At 41.4% G+C, this 17,777-nt stretch overlaps 1 protein-coding gene across 1 annotated transcript; it reads left to right on the top strand.

Moving 5' to 3' along the window:
• The first annotated feature begins 6,868 nt into the window (after positions 1-6,868).
• On the top strand, positions 6,869-15,137 carry LOC119415016 (phosphatidylinositol 3-kinase regulatory subunit gamma). Its single transcript, XM_037682140.1, has 10 exons — positions 6,869-7,134; positions 10,427-10,541; positions 10,633-10,731; positions 12,204-12,384; positions 12,484-12,600; positions 12,688-12,830; positions 12,912-13,088; positions 13,203-13,277; positions 13,361-13,531; positions 13,624-15,137. Exons 1-10 carry the CDS (start codon positions 7,080-7,082, stop codon positions 13,892-13,894), a joined length of 1,404 nt encoding a protein of 467 aa, XP_037538068.1. The 5' UTR covers positions 6,869-7,079; the 3' UTR covers positions 13,895-15,137.
• Positions 15,138-17,777: the final 2,640 nt, after the last annotated feature.

Here is a 17,777-nt window from a genome sequence, read left to right as displayed (position 1 = left end):
GCAGAAGAGCAACAACTGGACATCGTGCAATACTCATAAATGCACAAGCACACGTGTGGGCACATGCACCCACTGTGGACTCACACACACACGCTCACATACCTGTTAAATTTCCTACTGTCGAATGAACCCTTTAACCTTTGTGATAGAAGTCAAAGTGCATTTTATGTTCATTTTTATTTTTAAAACAATACTTCTCTCAGTTTGTGCATCTTTAAATTAATCGCACATGTGTACTGTTAGCACAGTTATTGCATTTACTCAAAAATAAAGTTTCTGGACACTGATAGTAGACAAAAAGGACGGCTGGAGGCAGCAACCTCTCGTGACTCTCAGGTCTGGGGTCAAAAGGGATGTTGCCATAAATGCCTGGACACCAACAGAGACAGAGCTCTGACTAAGCAGGCCTTGTTTCCCTTTCTGTGCAGCCACTAATGTCAGCTGGAGGAAGAGGCTTCGGCTGTTTAAATTTACAGCACAATGTCATTCTGTGTCATGCAGCAACCCCCACTGTGCATGTATTCATTCATTCAGCATGAACAGGACAGTAAGGGACCATTTTTAGCACACGAAGCAAGAGAAAACAAAATGTCTCATCATAAAATAATGGGCTGTTTCAGCACAGACTGATGTTTGTAGAAATGAACACACCTGCTGCCATGCCGTCTGCAGGGCGAGCTCACAAAGCTGGTTACGAGTGCTGACAGACAGGATGCTGAACATGTTGGACAGGCCCAACAAGAATTTAACACTGCCAACATGGAAGACTCTGCTTCTGAAACAAAAGGCCTCGTGCTCAGGGGAAAACCAACAATGAAGAAAAATGGTTTAAAGGAAAGTTTTGGTCATTTTGAAGTGGAGTCGTGGAAAATGTGCATTTTATAATGTTTACGGATGTTTTTGTGCAGTACCATGAGATTATGTTTGTTGTGAATTGGAGTTATAAAAATAAACTGGACTGAATTAAAAAGTTATGAACCATGAATAATTTAATTGTTTTAGACAGCTCTTGGGTCAGACTCACAGAACAGAGATAATTTCTGACTGGGTTGAATGGCTAGTCTGAACCCAACTAAGACCAAAATGTAATACTGCTGCTTTCAAACAATTTTAATCTAAACCCCTAACAGCATACAAGTATTTTGTAGACATTTACTACCATCATTTTGTCAGTACTGTTATTTACATAGTACTTCATAGGTTTACACTAACACAAACAGTATCGGTGGCAGATAACGAAAGCACTCCTGCCAGAAAACTTTAAAAGATGTCACCCAAAATATTCACAAAGTGTGAAATAGTGTAGTAAAAAAGAAGTGTACAAGTTTAGTTTTCATGACACTGGGTTTTTTTTATAGTACAGGTGAAACTGTGCACTGTGAGTACAAAAACACCATAAACAATATACAGGTCCTTCTCAAAAAAATTAGCATATTGTGATAAAGGTCATTATTTTCCATAATGTAATGATAAAAATGAAACTTTCATATATTTCAGATTCATTGCACACCAACTGAAATATTTCAGGTCTTTAATTGTTTTAATACTGATGATTATGGCATACAGCTCATGAAAACCCAAAATGCCTGTCCCAAAAAATTAGCATATTTCATCCCATCAATGAAAGACAAGTGTTTTTAATACAAAAAACACCAACCTTCAAATAATCATGTTCAGTTATGCACTCAATACTTGGTCAGGAATCCTTTTGCATGAATGACTGCTTCAATGCGGCGTGGCATGGAGGCAATCAGCCTGTGGCACTGCTGAGGTGTTATGGAGGCCCAGGATGCTTCGATAGCGGCCTTAAGCTCATCCAGAGTGTTGGGTCTTGTGTCTCTCAACTTTCTCTTCACAATATCCCACAGGTTCTCTATGGGGTTCAGGTCAGGAGAGTTGGCAGGCCAATTGAGCACAGTAATACCATGGTCAGTAAACCATTTACCAGTGGTTTTGGCACTGTGAGCAGGTGCCAGGTCGTGCTGAAAAATGAAATCTTCATCTCCATAAAGCTTTTCAGCAGATGGAAGCATGAAGTGCTCCAAAATCTCCTGATAGCTAGCTGCATTGACCCTGCCCTTGATAAAACACAGTGGACCAACACCAGCAGCTGACATGACACCCCAGTGACTGTGGAAACTTGACACTGGACCTCAAACAATGTGAATTCTGTGTCTCCTCTCTTCCTCCAGAATCTGGGACCTTGATTTCCAAAGGAAATGCAAAATTGACTGTAATCAGAGAACATAACTTTGGACCACTCAGCAGCAGTCCCAGGCGAGATGCTTCTGACGCAGTCTCTTGTTCAAAAGTGGCTTGACCTGGGGAATGCGGCACCTGTAGCCCATTTCCTGCACACGCCTGTGCACGGTGGCTCTGGATGTTTCTACTCCAGACTCAGTCCACTGCTTCCGCAGGTCCCCCAAGGTCTGGAATCGGCCCTTCTCCACAATCCTCCTCAGGGTCCGGTCACCTCTTCTCGTTGTGCAGCGTTTTCTGCCACACTTTTCCCTTCCCACAGACTTCCCACTGAGGTGCCTTGATACAGCACTCTGGGAACAGCCTATTTGTTCAGCAATTTCTTTCTGTGTCTTACCCTCTTGCTTGAGGGTGTCAATGATGGCCTTCTGGACAGCAGTCAGGTCGGCAGTCTTACCCATGATTGTGGTTTTGAGTAATGAACAAGGCTGGGAGTTTTTAAAAGCCTCAGGAATCTTTTTCAGGTGTTTAGAGTTACATCGTTGATTCAGATGGTTAGGTTAATAGCTTGTTTAGAGAACCTTTTCATGATATGCTAATTTTTTGGGACAGGCATTTTGGGTTTTCATGAGCTGTATGCCATAATCATCAGTATTAAAACAATTAAAGACCTGAAATATTTCAGTTGGTGTGCAATGAATCTGAAATATATGAAAGTTTCATTTTTATCATTACATTATGGAAAATAATGACCTTTATCACAATATGCTAATTTTTTGAGAAGGACCTGTACAAGAAAGGGGCAAAACATAAATGTACACATTTGACATTCATTTTTGTTGATTCACGAAAAGACAATTTTTGTTTTTTAATCCATGATGTTGTTTACCTGAGTAGTCTATTTTCAAGTTGTGTGTACAGTTGCACAACATCAATCTGTAAACTATGGAGGGACAATTGTCATAAAGAAATGAAATCAACATTATTAACATTAAATGGTAGATGGACTGCACATATAGCACCTTTCTATCTTATCAAGACACTCAAAGCACTTTACAACACAATCAGTGCCGTCCATTACCCATTCATACAGCACTTTACTAGATCCACAACTTTTTATGATATTTTAATTTTATGACCAGCACTTTTGTAAAAAAAACTAATCAATGCTTTATCACATTCATACACTGATGGGACACACATCGGAGGCAGTGAGGGGTTCGTTGTCTTGCCCAGGGACACTTCAGCATGTGACTGCTGGTGGAATCGAACCCCCAACTCTCCCACTGGAGGACGATTGCTCTAACCACTCAGCCACAGCCGCCCCAACAGTAACAGTAGTGTAAAAAGCTAAAAATAGTGATTAACAGAAAACAAAACTGACTGTGATCATAGAGCCTTTGTCCGTGGGCTCGACTCGGCAATCCTCGGGTCATTTCAGCGTGGCTTCAGTCTGTCCGTTGGGTGGTCCCAGCCGCCTCCAGCTCTGTTCTCAGGACCTCCTCAGCCAAGGTTCATGGCGAACCGAGTAGAGCTAAAGACCTGACGTCAGCAGATTACAGACTATTGATTGGCCAGAGAGCAACATCAATCATATGTTTTTTTTTAAACTTCCCAACAACAGCATTTGTTTTAATTCACTTATTTTAATGTAATGCGTCCATTAAAAAATGGCCACATGTAAACCACCACCGTGGTACCATGAGGAGGAGCAGACATGTTTGTTGGCTGACGACAGAATCCAGAGGCAGTTTGACTAAAAAGACTCCGTTTGTGAGCTCTAGCAGGCGGAGGGAGCGTGGCCTGGACTCTACGATGTTTTTGGAAACCGTGGAAGAGGATGGGGAGTGCTTGGTGACTTTAGTTCACTTATTTTGCTGTGCTGTGGTTGCCTTAATTAAAAAAAAAAATTAAATAAAAAAACATCAGAGAAGATTCGGCAGACTGCCCATCCCTGATGAAACTATAGACCCGAGTATTGGTGAAGCAGGTAAAGGTGAAACAGGACAATGGAAAATGGTTATAATGACATCCAAAACCCTGAATAACCCCAAAGAATCCTGTTATTTATATTCTCTGCTTTTTAATTCTTTGTTGTTTTTATATCTTCTGTGATTCCTTGTGTATATACCTTTGGATTGAAACTCTGGCACAACAATTTCCTGCAGGTTCAAAAAAGTTTTATCTTATCTTTTCTTAAGCCAAGCCAAGAAAACAAACTGAAATTTATTTATTAACCTTTATTTAATACTTTGTAGAAGTTGAAAACTGTTTTCAGACAACGAAACCCAGTTTTGACAGCGTTTCTGCTCGGATTAGCCAATACTAGCTCGCCAGTACAATCCGAGTGCCAGCTATATGCTGTGTTTGCCAATGGCATTTACAAATATTAATAAAATTAAAATTAACTGAAAATTATATTAAAATACAAAACTGATGGTAGTGTAGGGAGTTATAAATCAGCAGCCATGTGAACAGCTGTAAAAGTTTGGACAGGAGCTGTTTACAGATCTTACTGTTCCATATTTTCCTAACAGAGCTCTCAGACTGCAGGTTTACTTGTGGTTCCTAGAGTTTCCAAAAAGCAGAATGAGAGGAAGATCTTTCAGTTCTCAGGCTCCGCTCTTGTGGAACCAACTTCCAGTTTGTGTCCGTGAGGCTGACACATTGTCCAGTTTTAAGACTGGACTCAAGACTTTCCTTTTTGATAAATCCTATAGTTAGGGTTGGCTTGGGTTTCCTGAGCTGTCCCTTAGTTATGCTGCTATAGGCTTAGACTGCTGGAGGACAAAAGGACCACATTTCTTTACTATGTTACTGTCTTTACTTACTCTGCTCAACCTGTTTTGTATTTGTAATTATTTTTTCTATCCTTGACGTGTTTTTTTGTCTCAGATACATCTGGACCTACCATTCTATGTTCGTCTGTCTCTCCTTCCTGTCCTCTCAAACCAGCCGGTCAAAGCAGATGGCCGCTTGTCCTGATCCTGGTTCTGCTGGAGGTTTCTTCCTTTTAAAAGGGAGTTTTTCCTTTCCACTGTTGCCACTGTGCTTGCTCAGGATGGGAGACTGCAACGAAGCCAAGATTCATCTTGTCTGCTGGATTCCTTAGATAGAGAACTTTACTAATTGGCTTTTCTATGTGAATGTTTGTGTAAAGTGCCCTGAGACAACTTTGTTGTGATTTGGCGCTATATAAATAAACTGAATTGAATTGTTTCAAGCCATGACATCATTCGTGGAGCGCAGAATACTAAGAAAAAGTCAGAAGTCTTCATCCAGGCTTATCTTGTGGCTCGTTAAATGAGAGCTCATAACTGCATAATTTATCAGGTCTGAAAGCTGTGAAAACTTGTATCTATTGTTATTTTGATTTGTTTTATGTGATACTTTTATTGTGCTACATTACTCACTGTCTGCAAAACTTGTTTGGTTTACTTGAAACAGGTCTAAATAAGACCTTGTGTCGTGGATTATCTGCACGAATAAGGAGAAAAAAGCTAGATTCATTTGGCTAGCCATTAACCTGCCCTGAATGAAGATTTATGTTCATTTCTCCAAACTCTGTGAAGTCCAGAGTGAAGTTTCCACAGCTAGTGATGGTTTGGGTCCATGTCCTCTGCTGGTGTTGGCCCACTGTGTTTTCTGAAGTCCACAATCTGTGCAGCATCTAGCAGGACACTGTAGAGCACTCCATGCTTCCTTCTGCTGGAGCTTTATGGAGATGCTGATTTCATTTTCCAGCAGGACTCAGCTCCTGACCACACTGACAAAGGTACCAAAAGCTGGCTGTGGAATATTCTCACTTTCTGAAACAATGAATTTGTTTTTCCATTATCTGTAAGAAAAAAAATCATCAAATATACAAGAAACAAAGGCTTGGGATATTTCACTCTATGTGTAATGAATATATATAATATTTCACTTTCTGAAATGATTAACAACAAGAAAAAAAAACAACGTTTTCACGATATTTTAATTTTGTTATTTGCACCTGTCGACTCTATTTCTCCTCACCAAGGTTGTTCAAAGAGTTATCTACAAAAGGTAAGATAATAACTGTTCATAACATTTCCACAGCACATCACTTCAGTCTAAACTAACTAAATATCCCTTTACTGGGACCCTGTGTACACAATTTCGTTCCACCACATGCACCACATGTGATGCGAATGACAAATAAAGAAACTCTGACTCTCTGACTTTAGTTGTGATCCAAGCTGTAGCATGATGTAATGTTTTAATAAAATGTGTGTTTGCTAACAGTAATATGGTTAAATACTCCCTGAAACAGAAACTCAAACATTTTGATGAAATCATTTCAGTTAGTTTCTCTGTTTCCATTCATGCTGTCAGGATTTATTCAGCTGTTCGGGCTCAGCTGAGAGGAGCTGAATGAAAGCGTCCGGGCTGTACCATCACATACAGGGGGGGGGGGGGTCGCCATCTGGAATATTCCAAATATCTGTAGATATTGCTTGATTCATGAGATAAAATGAAGACTTTAGAAGTTGCTTTCAAACTAATGTTGTTATTTAAAGTGGGGGATGCAGATTTTACCTGGTATTGAGTGCTACAGGTGGACATCCCCCCCTCAAGTCTTCTGCTGCTTGGTTTGCGCCTGGCTGGACAGCCCTTCATAATCGGGTCACTTCCGATATGAGGAGAAAAGAAGCGGAGCTCGAAGGAGAGGAGTCGGTCCACAATCTGTGAGGTCAAAAGACGAGAAAGACCTCAGCTGGACTCTGGCATGTCCAAATTCGGAGATTTGTTTGTTCTAGTTTTGTCCGAGTGCACGCAGGACTGCAGCGAAGCCTAAATCAGGTTAATTTGCTGAAACAGAAGCTCTTAAGACAACCCGGACTACAGCTGTAACAGGAATGGTTTATCCTCCTGAAGGGTTATTCTACATCGAGATGGATCAAGCCCCGCCAGGTAAGTGGGAGTTATAAAGGACGACCATTTTCTGGGCTGAACCCGTTTTTTCTGCTGTTCTTTGTCTTTGTAGCCGTCTCGTATTGTACTAAAGCTGCTGTAGGAGCAGCTCCCCCAGCGGCGGCCAGGTCCATGGCACATTACGTAATACCTCTCCGAGGTTCTGCGCAGCGGTTCGCCTCCTGGTTTTCTCTTTCGACCCGACCAACCCGGGCTTGTCCGTGACTAAAAGTTGGACGGGATCATAGTTATATGTCTCCTGCCAGGAGGAGCCGAGGTGAAGAGACCGGCTTAAGGAGTTCTGTGTGGAGTGGACCCTCCGCTTTGTTCTCCTGCAGCCGAGTTAGGCTGCCAGAGCCGGGGCAGTCATGAATCCACCAGCCGCTGCCTGGTGCCGCTAGCTGCGCCCATCACCGCCTCGCTTATTACACCCTTTATACACCGTCATTACACCATTACTACACCGTTATTATGCCGTCATTATATTCATTCATTCAACCTTTATTTAGACAGGTATATCCCATTGAGCCTCGAGGACTCATTTACAAGAGAGACCTGATTATATCATTATTACACCGTTATTATGCTGTTGTTACACCGTTATTATGCCGTCATTATGCATCATTATATCATTATTGCACCATTATTATGTTGTTGTTGCACCGTTATTATGCCGTTATTATGCCATTATTATGCCGTCATATCATTTTACGCCGTTATGCCGTCATTACACCATTATTACACTGTTATTATTCCGTAATTATATAATTTTTACACCGTTATTATGCTGTTGTTACACCGTTATTATGCCGTCATTATGCGTCATATCATTATTACACCGTTATTATGTTGTTGTTACACCGTTATTATGCTGTCATATCATTTTACGCCGTTATGCCGTCGTTACACCATTATTACACTTGTTATTATGTCGTAATTATATCAATATTACACCGTTATTATGCCGTTGTTACACCATTACTACACAGTTATTTCACCGTAATTAAATCCTTATTACACATACACATTTTTGCACCGTTCATACACCGTTATTATACCATCATTACATCGTTGTTTCACATGATTAAACCCTTATTACATTCTTTATACACCATTATTATAGTTATTACGCCATTTGACACAGTATTACACTGTTATTGTGTTATTAATTTTACCATTGTTACACCATTATTAAAACCCTTATTACATTCATACACCATCATTATAGTTTTATTCAGTAATTACACTATTATTGCATTGCTATTATTACACCATTAATATACCATTGTTACGCCATATACCGTTATTACACCATTAATATACCATATACCATTATTACACTATTATTCAGTCATTACACCATTATTATACTGTCATTACACAATATTATACAATCAGTACACTATTATTACACAATTATTATATTGTCACTACACTATTTTTACACTTTTAATACACTGTTTCTACATGTCAAACTGATTTCTTAAACTCTTATTACACATTACTTAATTTATTAATCCGTCATTACATCATCATTACACTGTCATTACACAGTTATTACAACTGATCTTAGTGCCAAACTCAAGTCAGGATCTAACGATGAATGTTGCGTTCAGGTGAGGTGGCAGTGGAGGAACTTTATGAAATAAATGTTTTAATTTTTGTATTAGACATTTCTGGTTTAGTTTTACATTGTTCTTAGTTTTCACACACACACATATTTCCATAATTACAAATGTTTTATTTAAAAAAATTGCAATAAGACCAGACCAGCACATTCCTCAACAACCTGATCAAAATGAACCAGAAACAGTTAGTGCAGGAGTAGATAAATTACAAAGTAACTGAACAAAGTAAATTAAATAAAAATGTTTAGCTGTTTCTTATTGATTGAATTCAGGAGAGGGAGACATTTTATTGTCTCCTGTTTCTCATTAATAAATCTAAGTTCTTTAATGTTCATTCATGTTACAGTCATTGTGCTTGGATCTGGTATTTATTTCACATTTTATAATGCATTTTATTGTCAAAACACTTTGGGCTACACTTTTTACTGTAAAAAATGGTTTTATAATTTTGTTGTTTATGGAATAATGTATTTTTTTTTAGCTGCAGTTGATCTAAAACAGATGCTGCTCAATTTAAGGAAAAGAAACAACTGCAATATGATGATTGAATATTGCAACAACATTAGTTACGTCGAACCAGTATTTACTGTCGTCATGATGCTCACAACACACTCCATAGTGTTATTTATTGAAGGGATATATCGTTTGTATATACTGTATAGCATAATAGCATGAAGCTTGCGTTTGCAACTTATGGAAATCTTTAGCCATAATACCATATAATGAGTTTCCATAATAATTCTTGATATATTTTGCAGCCCTATATTTTTCTAGTCAAGAACTACCAAAATTCCAGAGTCTACTTTTTACTTCTTTCGTTTCCAGACCTGATTATGCCATCTTACTTAACTTTCAATGTTTGGCTCTAAAATGAGGTGGCTCCTCTGGTGTTTTTTTTTTATTATTAAGGCTAAAGAGATGCGGGGAAGAAGAAGGGTGTGCAGGTTTAATTTAGTACAATTTCTGGAGCGGCAGCGTTCGTGCTTCCTGCACCTGCTTTTTGTTTATTTTAAGGTGAAAAGGAGGAAAAAAGCGAAGAGCGGATGGTGGGAGACAGCCACATTTTCTCTGCTCTGAGGGTGCTCTTGTACTCTCCCCTAACTGCCTCATGAAAGGCACTTTTGTCCTGCCGTGAAATATATTGCCCTTCACCTCTTCTTGATGCGGTCTGCCCTCTTTTTCCCCTCCCTTGAAGGATGGTCTTCAGACAAAATTTTTCTTTTCTCTCCGAGGCTTTAAGCTTGATGGAAAACCTATAATATGTAAACGCTTGGCATAATAAAGGATGGGTGGGGTGCTCCAAAGGGCTCAAAGTATAATTTAGGGCCAAATTAAATACCTGGCATGCATTTCAGAACGGTGCTGAGGTCGAGAGTTAAAAAATGTACCCTGCAAGAATCGCAGGAATTTGAAAGCCAAGTAGTTACTATTCTTCTTCTTATTTCCAGTGATTAGTGTGAGTTGGACTCTCAAAGACCTCATAGGGAAACATGCCTGGGCTTGTCCTCAGAGCTTTTGCAAGTTCAGTCATGTTCAGGCTGTTTTAAAGAGCTGGGTGTTAGCTGTTGAGGATGGGAGGGGTGAGAATATTTAAATAGATTTTCCGTCACCTTTTTTATGTAAAGATTGTATTTAAATTTCTGTTTTGTCGTCTTTGTGCGCAGCTCTTCCTCCCAGATCAACAAAACCAGCCGTGTCCTCCCTGAACAACAACAGCTGCCTTTCTCCACCCGTGTGTTCGCTGAAGGACGCCAAGTGGTACTGGGGGGACATAACAAGGTGACGAGTCCTTCCACAGAATACACATTTCTGCAAAAGGTTTGCGTAAATCTATAGCTGGAGAGTGAGCCCCGTCTGATTCTCCACTCAGGGACGAGGTGAACGAGAAGCTTCGAGACACACCTGATGGGTCTTTTCTGGTGCGTGACGCCTCCACAAAGCTGCAGGGGGACTTTACACTGACTTTGAGGTAAGATGAACAATAGTAATATTTATAGGCCTATTCCTGAATTCCTTAAAGCAGGGGTTCTCAAAGTTTTTGGTTTCAGGGGAGAAAAAGTTTCAGGGACCCCCTCATCACCCTCATGTTTATTAAATCATTTTCTTCAATTTGTCTCTTCAATGCAATGGAAATATTTGTGTAACATAAATACTTAAGACCTGTTCTGTAGTGTTAATACAATTTTTGTACTTTTAAACATGGGGTCTTTTTCATTCAAGATGCACTTAATTTAAAAAATATATATATTTCATCTTCCAAAAATTACAGTTTTGAGAAAATTAACAGCATCAAAAACCACTTTAAAACTTTACGTATTCACTCAATGAACATAATAAATGTGTTATTTCTTTAAATTATTACAAAAAAACTCTTTACATAAAACTGAACAGAGTCATAACAGCAGTAGTCGTACAAAGTAACGGCTTAATTTGTAAACTGATCAATGCCGACACGCAAATTGTGTGTGTGGGTGGGGGTCCTGGGGGTACTCCCCCAGAAACTTTGAATAAAGTAGATGTGATTTCCTGCATTCTGGTGAATTTTAATGGGTTGTTAAACATCTACATGCTTGTAAAAAATTTAAAAATATTTTTTTTATTTTTTTTTTGCGGACCCCCAAGCACCAGCTCACGGACCACTGGGGGTCCGGGGAACCCTGTTTGAGAACCACTGCCTTAAAGGAATGCATATCAACCGATACATTTCCATCCATCCATTATCTTTACCCGCGTCCTCCTTTTAGGGTCATGGGGGTCACTATTGCTCATATCCAGCAGTCACTGTGCAAGAGGTGGGGGCACCATGGACAGGTTGCAAGTCCTTCACAGGCCCCCACATCCTTTCATGCTAGAAATTTAAACTAAGATAGTCTTCTGTTGACAAATGACAGAGTTGTCGTATTGGTGAAACTTCAAAACGACTGGCACTCTGTTTACTGCCACTGGAAAGAATCTGGGCTCAATAACGGTAAAATACACAGCTGTACTCATTTTCTGTTTGATTAGTTGCAGTGACCGTCTTGAATTCAGTTGACTTCAAACATTTAATCAGTTGTAGATGCACATCCACTTATTTCCTGAAAGTTTCAGTAGAAATGTGATTAGATATTTTGCCGACATACGGCCAGACTTGACTCAATGCCAAAGTTGCAGTGCAATGTAGGAAATCGTGTTGTAGTTGACTGAGTCACTGATTTTAGCTCCATGTCTGTAAAGTTACTGACTTTTAGATATTTGTGTTTTCTAAGATGGATCGTTTGTGGCAGCCTGTTAAAATCAGTTCTAGATGTTATTGATGCTTCTCGAATGAATGCTTTGGGAGAGTTTAATTAAAGTTCATCCAGGGTGCCTTCAAACAGCCCATCGTCACAAAAATAATAATAATCTTAGCTCACGGTTTAAGCTAACCCATTTCTGCACCTTGCTGTTTCTTTCGAGCAGAAAAGACGGACACAACAAGCTCATTAAGATATACCACCGTGATGGGAAGTACGGCTTCTCAGACCCCCTCACCTTCACCTCGGTGGTGGAGCTCATCTGGTACTATCAGCACCACTCACTGGTGGAGTACAACGCCACATTGGACCTGATGCTCACACACCCCGTGTCCTGCTTCCAGCAGGTTAGTAAGCAGCACTATCGTTGTTTCTTCTTTGAATTTCAAAATAAAAGCCAGACACTGAAAAGAGCACTTTTGTAAGGAACTTTTTTTTTTCTTCAGGTGAAAGAAAACAGTGTTGACGTTGCTGGAAGGAAGCTCAAGGAGGTCCACACGCAGTACCAAGAGAAATCAAAGGAGTTTGACTGTCTTTATGAAACCTTTACGAAGACCTCCCAGGTGGGTCCAGCTCTCAGTTTACTATTTAAAGGGTTGAACTTTGACCCAGACAGGGGGTTCTGACCGGGTCTCTTCTTTGTGATGCAGGAGATCCAGATGAAGCGCACAGCGATTGAGGCCTTCAACGAGACAATGCTCATCTTTGAGGAGCAGTGTCGTGAGCAAGAACGTTACGGAGAAGAGTTCGAGAGAAACGCTCCATCTGAGGCCGCCAACAATGACCTGGAGAGGTGCGTAAACTAAACCTAGCTTTAAACAGGCCATCGTGCTCTTTTTACTCAGAGTGTTGACAGTTGATTTGATCCTCGTAGCTTCCTGATACATTATGAGAAACTGAAGTGCCGTCTTGGGGAGATTTACGACAGCAAAGTTCACCTGGAGGAAGACTTGAGAACACAAGTGGAGGACTACAGAGAGACGGACAGGAGGATCAGCAGCCTGCGGCCAGACCTCATCCAGCTTCGCAACATCAGAGACCAGTACCTCAAGTATGTACGAGACCTGTACACTCCAACTGTTAGCTCATTCACAAACTCTCTGAAGCAGGAGTTGAGTTGTTACTGTGTTTTCATTGAATAATCTCATCGATCTCTGCTTTGTAGCTGGCTCAATCACAAGGGTGTTCGGCAGAAACGCATCAACGACTGGCTCGGGATACAGAGTGACAGTCTCGACGAGTAAGTTTAGACGCCTCTTACCGCTGGAACCCAACAGAGGTGTTTAAATTCAACGTGTTTTAAGACCCGTCTTGTTGTTTCAGCACCTACGTGTTGAAGGGGGACGAGAAGAACTTGCCACATCAGGATGAGACCAGTTGGTTTGTTGGAGAACTGAGTCGAACGCAGGCTGAGGAAATGCTCCAGGGCAAAGCTCCCGGAACGTTCCTGATCCGCGAGAGCAGCAAGCAGGGCTGCTACGCCTGCTCTGTTGTGTAAGTTTACCACGGAAGACGACATTTTGGCACCTGTAACAGAATTGGTGCGATGTGACGCCCAGTAACCTCCTTTTCTTTAATGGTTTCAGCGTTGACGAGGAGGTGAAGCACTGTATGATCTACAGCACGTCTCACGGGTATGGCTTTGCCGAACCGTACGACGCCCACTGCTCGTTGAAAGACCTCGTCCTGCACTACCGCCTGCACTCCTTAGCGCAACATAATGACGCCCTGGACGTCCGGCTGTCACACCCAGTACATGCCAAAGCTGCAGCCGCTTCTGAGCAAACTGAGGAACACAAACACTCACAGACTCCAAAACACACAACGGGGCTCCCGCCTGCCGCTCCCGAGATGTGATCCAGCTGCGAAAGGCAGCTTCCTGTATCCTGAGAGAAGGACTGCATTAATGGTGCATTGTATAAAAAGAAGAAAAAAAGAATTTGCACTACGGTGATTCCATCAGTTTTTGTGAATGGGATCTCACAAATTGAAGTGGGAATGGAACTTGAATGTCAAGACTGTTTCAAACTTTTTAACTTGGGTTTTTAATTGCTGTTCATTTAAAGGACCCTTCCTCTGGTAGGGGAGATCTGAAATATCTTCACTGGCATCAGGTGCTCCACCTTTGAGCTTAACGTTGCTGGGAGTTCTCCACTTCCCGAATGAAAATCGATTGAACCGATGTGGGACGCTTCTACAAAGTGCATTTGTGAGAGAAATGAAAATGGTGCTCCACCTCGTGGGCCGAAACAGTTTTGGGTTAAAGCGCCGCATGTAATTATGCTAAAGTTCATGGTGCATCTTAACCACTTGCCCCTTTATACCAGATGTTCATATACAGAGGATGATAATTATGTAGCATTAACATACTGTAGAAAAGCATAGTAAAGGCATACTCGATATTATACCCATTGACCAAAGCGTTTAGTTGTGAGCAAAACTACATCTCTGTTGAATGTGATGTTTGCATTTTGGCAAGGGTAGAGCAACTTATGTACACCTGCTGATGTGCTGATCAAAACATAATCTAAAGTACTGTATGTTATATTCTGTTACTCAAAGAAGTATAAGCTTTTTGTATTCTATATATATTTTTTCTATAAACATGCCACAAAATGAAACCTTGAAAAAAAAAAAAAAGTGCAATCCAGCAGTATTCCTATTGTTGCAATGATTGATGATGATGGTGAAGGTGATGCTGTTAGAGAGGTTGACATTTGCCACAAAAATGCACTCTCCCCCTGGTGGTTGTCGGGATGATGTGGCCTCCCATGTTTGTATGAACTGCCAGAGGTCCGGAAGGATCCTGCCTCCATTACTTGAACTGTGGCATTGCTCTAGCTATGAATGTTTTTTTGTTTGTTTGTTTTCATAACATGCAGCCTACATAGCTTAAGAGGAAAGGAATCCACATTGAACTTGGCACATTTTTTCAAGTTAAAGGACAATAGACATTTTGTACAGAGATACCTTGAAATGTATTTCTGACGTTGGTGTGTGGAAGGAGGTTGATGAGACGTCACTCCACTGGAGGAGTGACGGAACTCCTCGAGTGAAGCTGAGCAATGTGAGATCCTGACATTTATCTTGCTGAAAGACAATAAACTGAAAAAAGTTTTGTCAATTAATTATGTGGTTGTTTGTTTTAATTACTGAAGCATCCATCATACTATTCAGCCCATTTCTTTCTTGTCTTTTTGAAGCTATGGAAAAAAAACTAGAACATCAAAACGTGCTTCAAAGTTCATGCTCAATCCTCCAGGTACAAAGTTAAGTCAGGTCCTCTGGACGGTTTCTTCTTGCTGAAACGTTTCGTCTTTCATCCAAAGGACTTCATCAGTCTGAGGAGTCAAAACAAACTCGGTCCCATAAGTAGCACACTCACATGGTGGGCCAACCAGTTTGATGGTGATATGATGGTTTCTGGAGTCCACCCTCTCCCCCATTGACTCCTCTGAGGCAGCCATGACCAAAGTGGTTCAAAACATCAAAGTTCATGCTCAGTAATAATCAAAACGTGCAGCTCTTCTGAGAATATGTTAGGATTTTTTTTTCCTCAACTGGTCAATTTGCTAAATGTCCCAGAGATTGTTCACGTGTGAACAGGCTGAACGTAAACAGTTCTGACTTTTCTCTTTAGAACCGAACATGTTAATTTGTTGCCTTTTAATTTAAACCTTGCAGACTCATTAAGGTTTACATGTGTGCCCAACAGAGTCTTCTGACAATCAGTGTTGGGGAACATTTTCAAAACAGTGTTTTCAAGCAGTGAACGTTTGCTTACTGTTTATTCCTTTTTGGGGCACAGGTGTCCATATCCAGCAGTCACTGTGCGAGAGGTGGGGGGCACCCTGGACAGGTTTCAGTCCATCACAGGGACACATAGAGACAAACGAGACAAACAACCATTCACTCTCTCACTCACACTTAGAGACAATTTAGAGTTACCAATCAGCCTAACATGCATGTTTTTGGTCTGTGGGAGGAAACCGGAGTACTCGGAGGAAACCCACGCATGCACGGAGAGAACATACGAATTCCACCCAGAAAGGCCCCCGGCCGGGATTTGATCCAGCAGAGACACAACAACTCTACCAAATGTGCCACCGTGACACCCCCTCGTGAGCCTTGTCCACATTATTTTAAATTCCCTTTACAGGCACAGTTGGTAAAGCTTCCGCCTCTCAGCAAGAAGATCGGTGGATCAAATCCCGGCCGTGGGGCCATTCTGGGTGGAGTTTGCATGTTCTCTTCGTGCATGTGTGGGTTTCATCCGAGTACTCTGGTTTCCTCCCACAGACCAAAAACATGCATGTTTGGCTGATTGGTAACTCTGAATTCGGAAACCTTGGAAAAAAGGTGGATTGCTCTCTTCGGGTAGAGGAGGTTCTGTCTCAAGTGGAGGAGTTCAAGTTCTCGGGGTTTTGTTTGCAGTAATGTGGACCCTGTGCCGATCTGTTGTGGTGAAGAGGGAGCAGAGCAGTAAGGCGAAGCTCTCTGTTTACTGGTCGATCTACGTTCCCTCACCTATGGTCATGAGCTCTAGTGACTGGAAGAATGAGATCACAGACACTGGCGGTTGAAATGAGTTTCCTCTGCAGGATATCTGGACTCTCCCTTAGAGATAGGGTGAGACGTTCAGTTATCTGGGAGAGACTCGCAGTAGAGCCACTGCTCCTCCACATCGAAAGGAGCCAGTTGAGGTGGTTCAGGCATCTGGTAAGGATGCCTCCTGGGCGCCTCCCTAGGGAGGTACTTCGGGCATGTCCAACTCTGAGGAGACCACGGGGAAGACCCAGGACGCGCTAGAAAGACTACGTCTTTTGGTTGGCCTGGGAACGCCTTGGAGTCCTCCAAGAAGAGCTGGAAAAGGTGACTGTGGAAAGAGATGTCTGGACCTCCCTGCTCAAGCTGCTGCCCCTGCGACCAGACTTTGGAACAAGCAGAAGAAAATGGATGGATTATTGGTAACTCTAAATTGTTCCTAGGTGTGAGTGAGGGAATGAATGGTTGTTTGTCTCGTTTGTCTCTATGTGTCCCTGTGATGGTCTTGCGATTGTTCCATGGTGTACCTCGTCTCTCACACAGTGATGGCTGGATATGGGCACCGCAGTGACCCCCGTGACCGGAAAAGTAAGAAGCGGGTGAAAGATATGGATGGATGGATGTCTTCTACACCTTATACATGAAAACATTGGCATTTTGTCAGTTTATTGCAAAAGTACATTATTATTGGGCTGTACAGAAGAAGTTAATGGATGCTGGAATTTTAGGCAGTGGTTGCTTTGGCAAGCTTCACAATTTGTTCAGATTTTATTTTTAATTTTTCCTAGATACTGCTTGAAAGGTTAGCGAAACAAGTCTTATCTAATTTAACGTTGGGCTTCATGAACTCATTGTACTTTCATGAGATTATTTGTGGGGCGGAAGAGATAGAAAGCAGCAAAGGCAATGGAGGACACGCTGTGGACAGATGGAAGAGAAAGGAAGTGGACAAAGACAATAGCAGGATGTGTGCTGGCTCTTTCCGTACTCCGTCTGCCTGCCACTGAGTCATTTGAAAAGCATGTGAAGTTCACCAGGAACACAAGTATTTTTTTAAACTACTTTCTTCTTATGCTTCCATAAAAGGAATGTAGCCTGATGTTTGCCACTTGCAAACGTCAAAAGAGCTTCAGTTTTGTCCTTCGTTGTCCATCGAGCAGTCAGCATCAGTGTAAGTTGACGTGTTTTGAATTTA

Source organism: Nematolebias whitei, chromosome 9 (assembly GCF_014905685.2).
Source record: "Nematolebias whitei isolate Nwh7 chromosome 9, NemWhi1, whole genome shotgun sequence".
Classification (NCBI taxonomy): Eukaryota; Metazoa; Chordata; class Actinopteri; order Cyprinodontiformes; family Rivulidae; genus Nematolebias; species Nematolebias whitei.
This window is presented reverse-complemented; position numbering and strand designations above follow the sequence as displayed.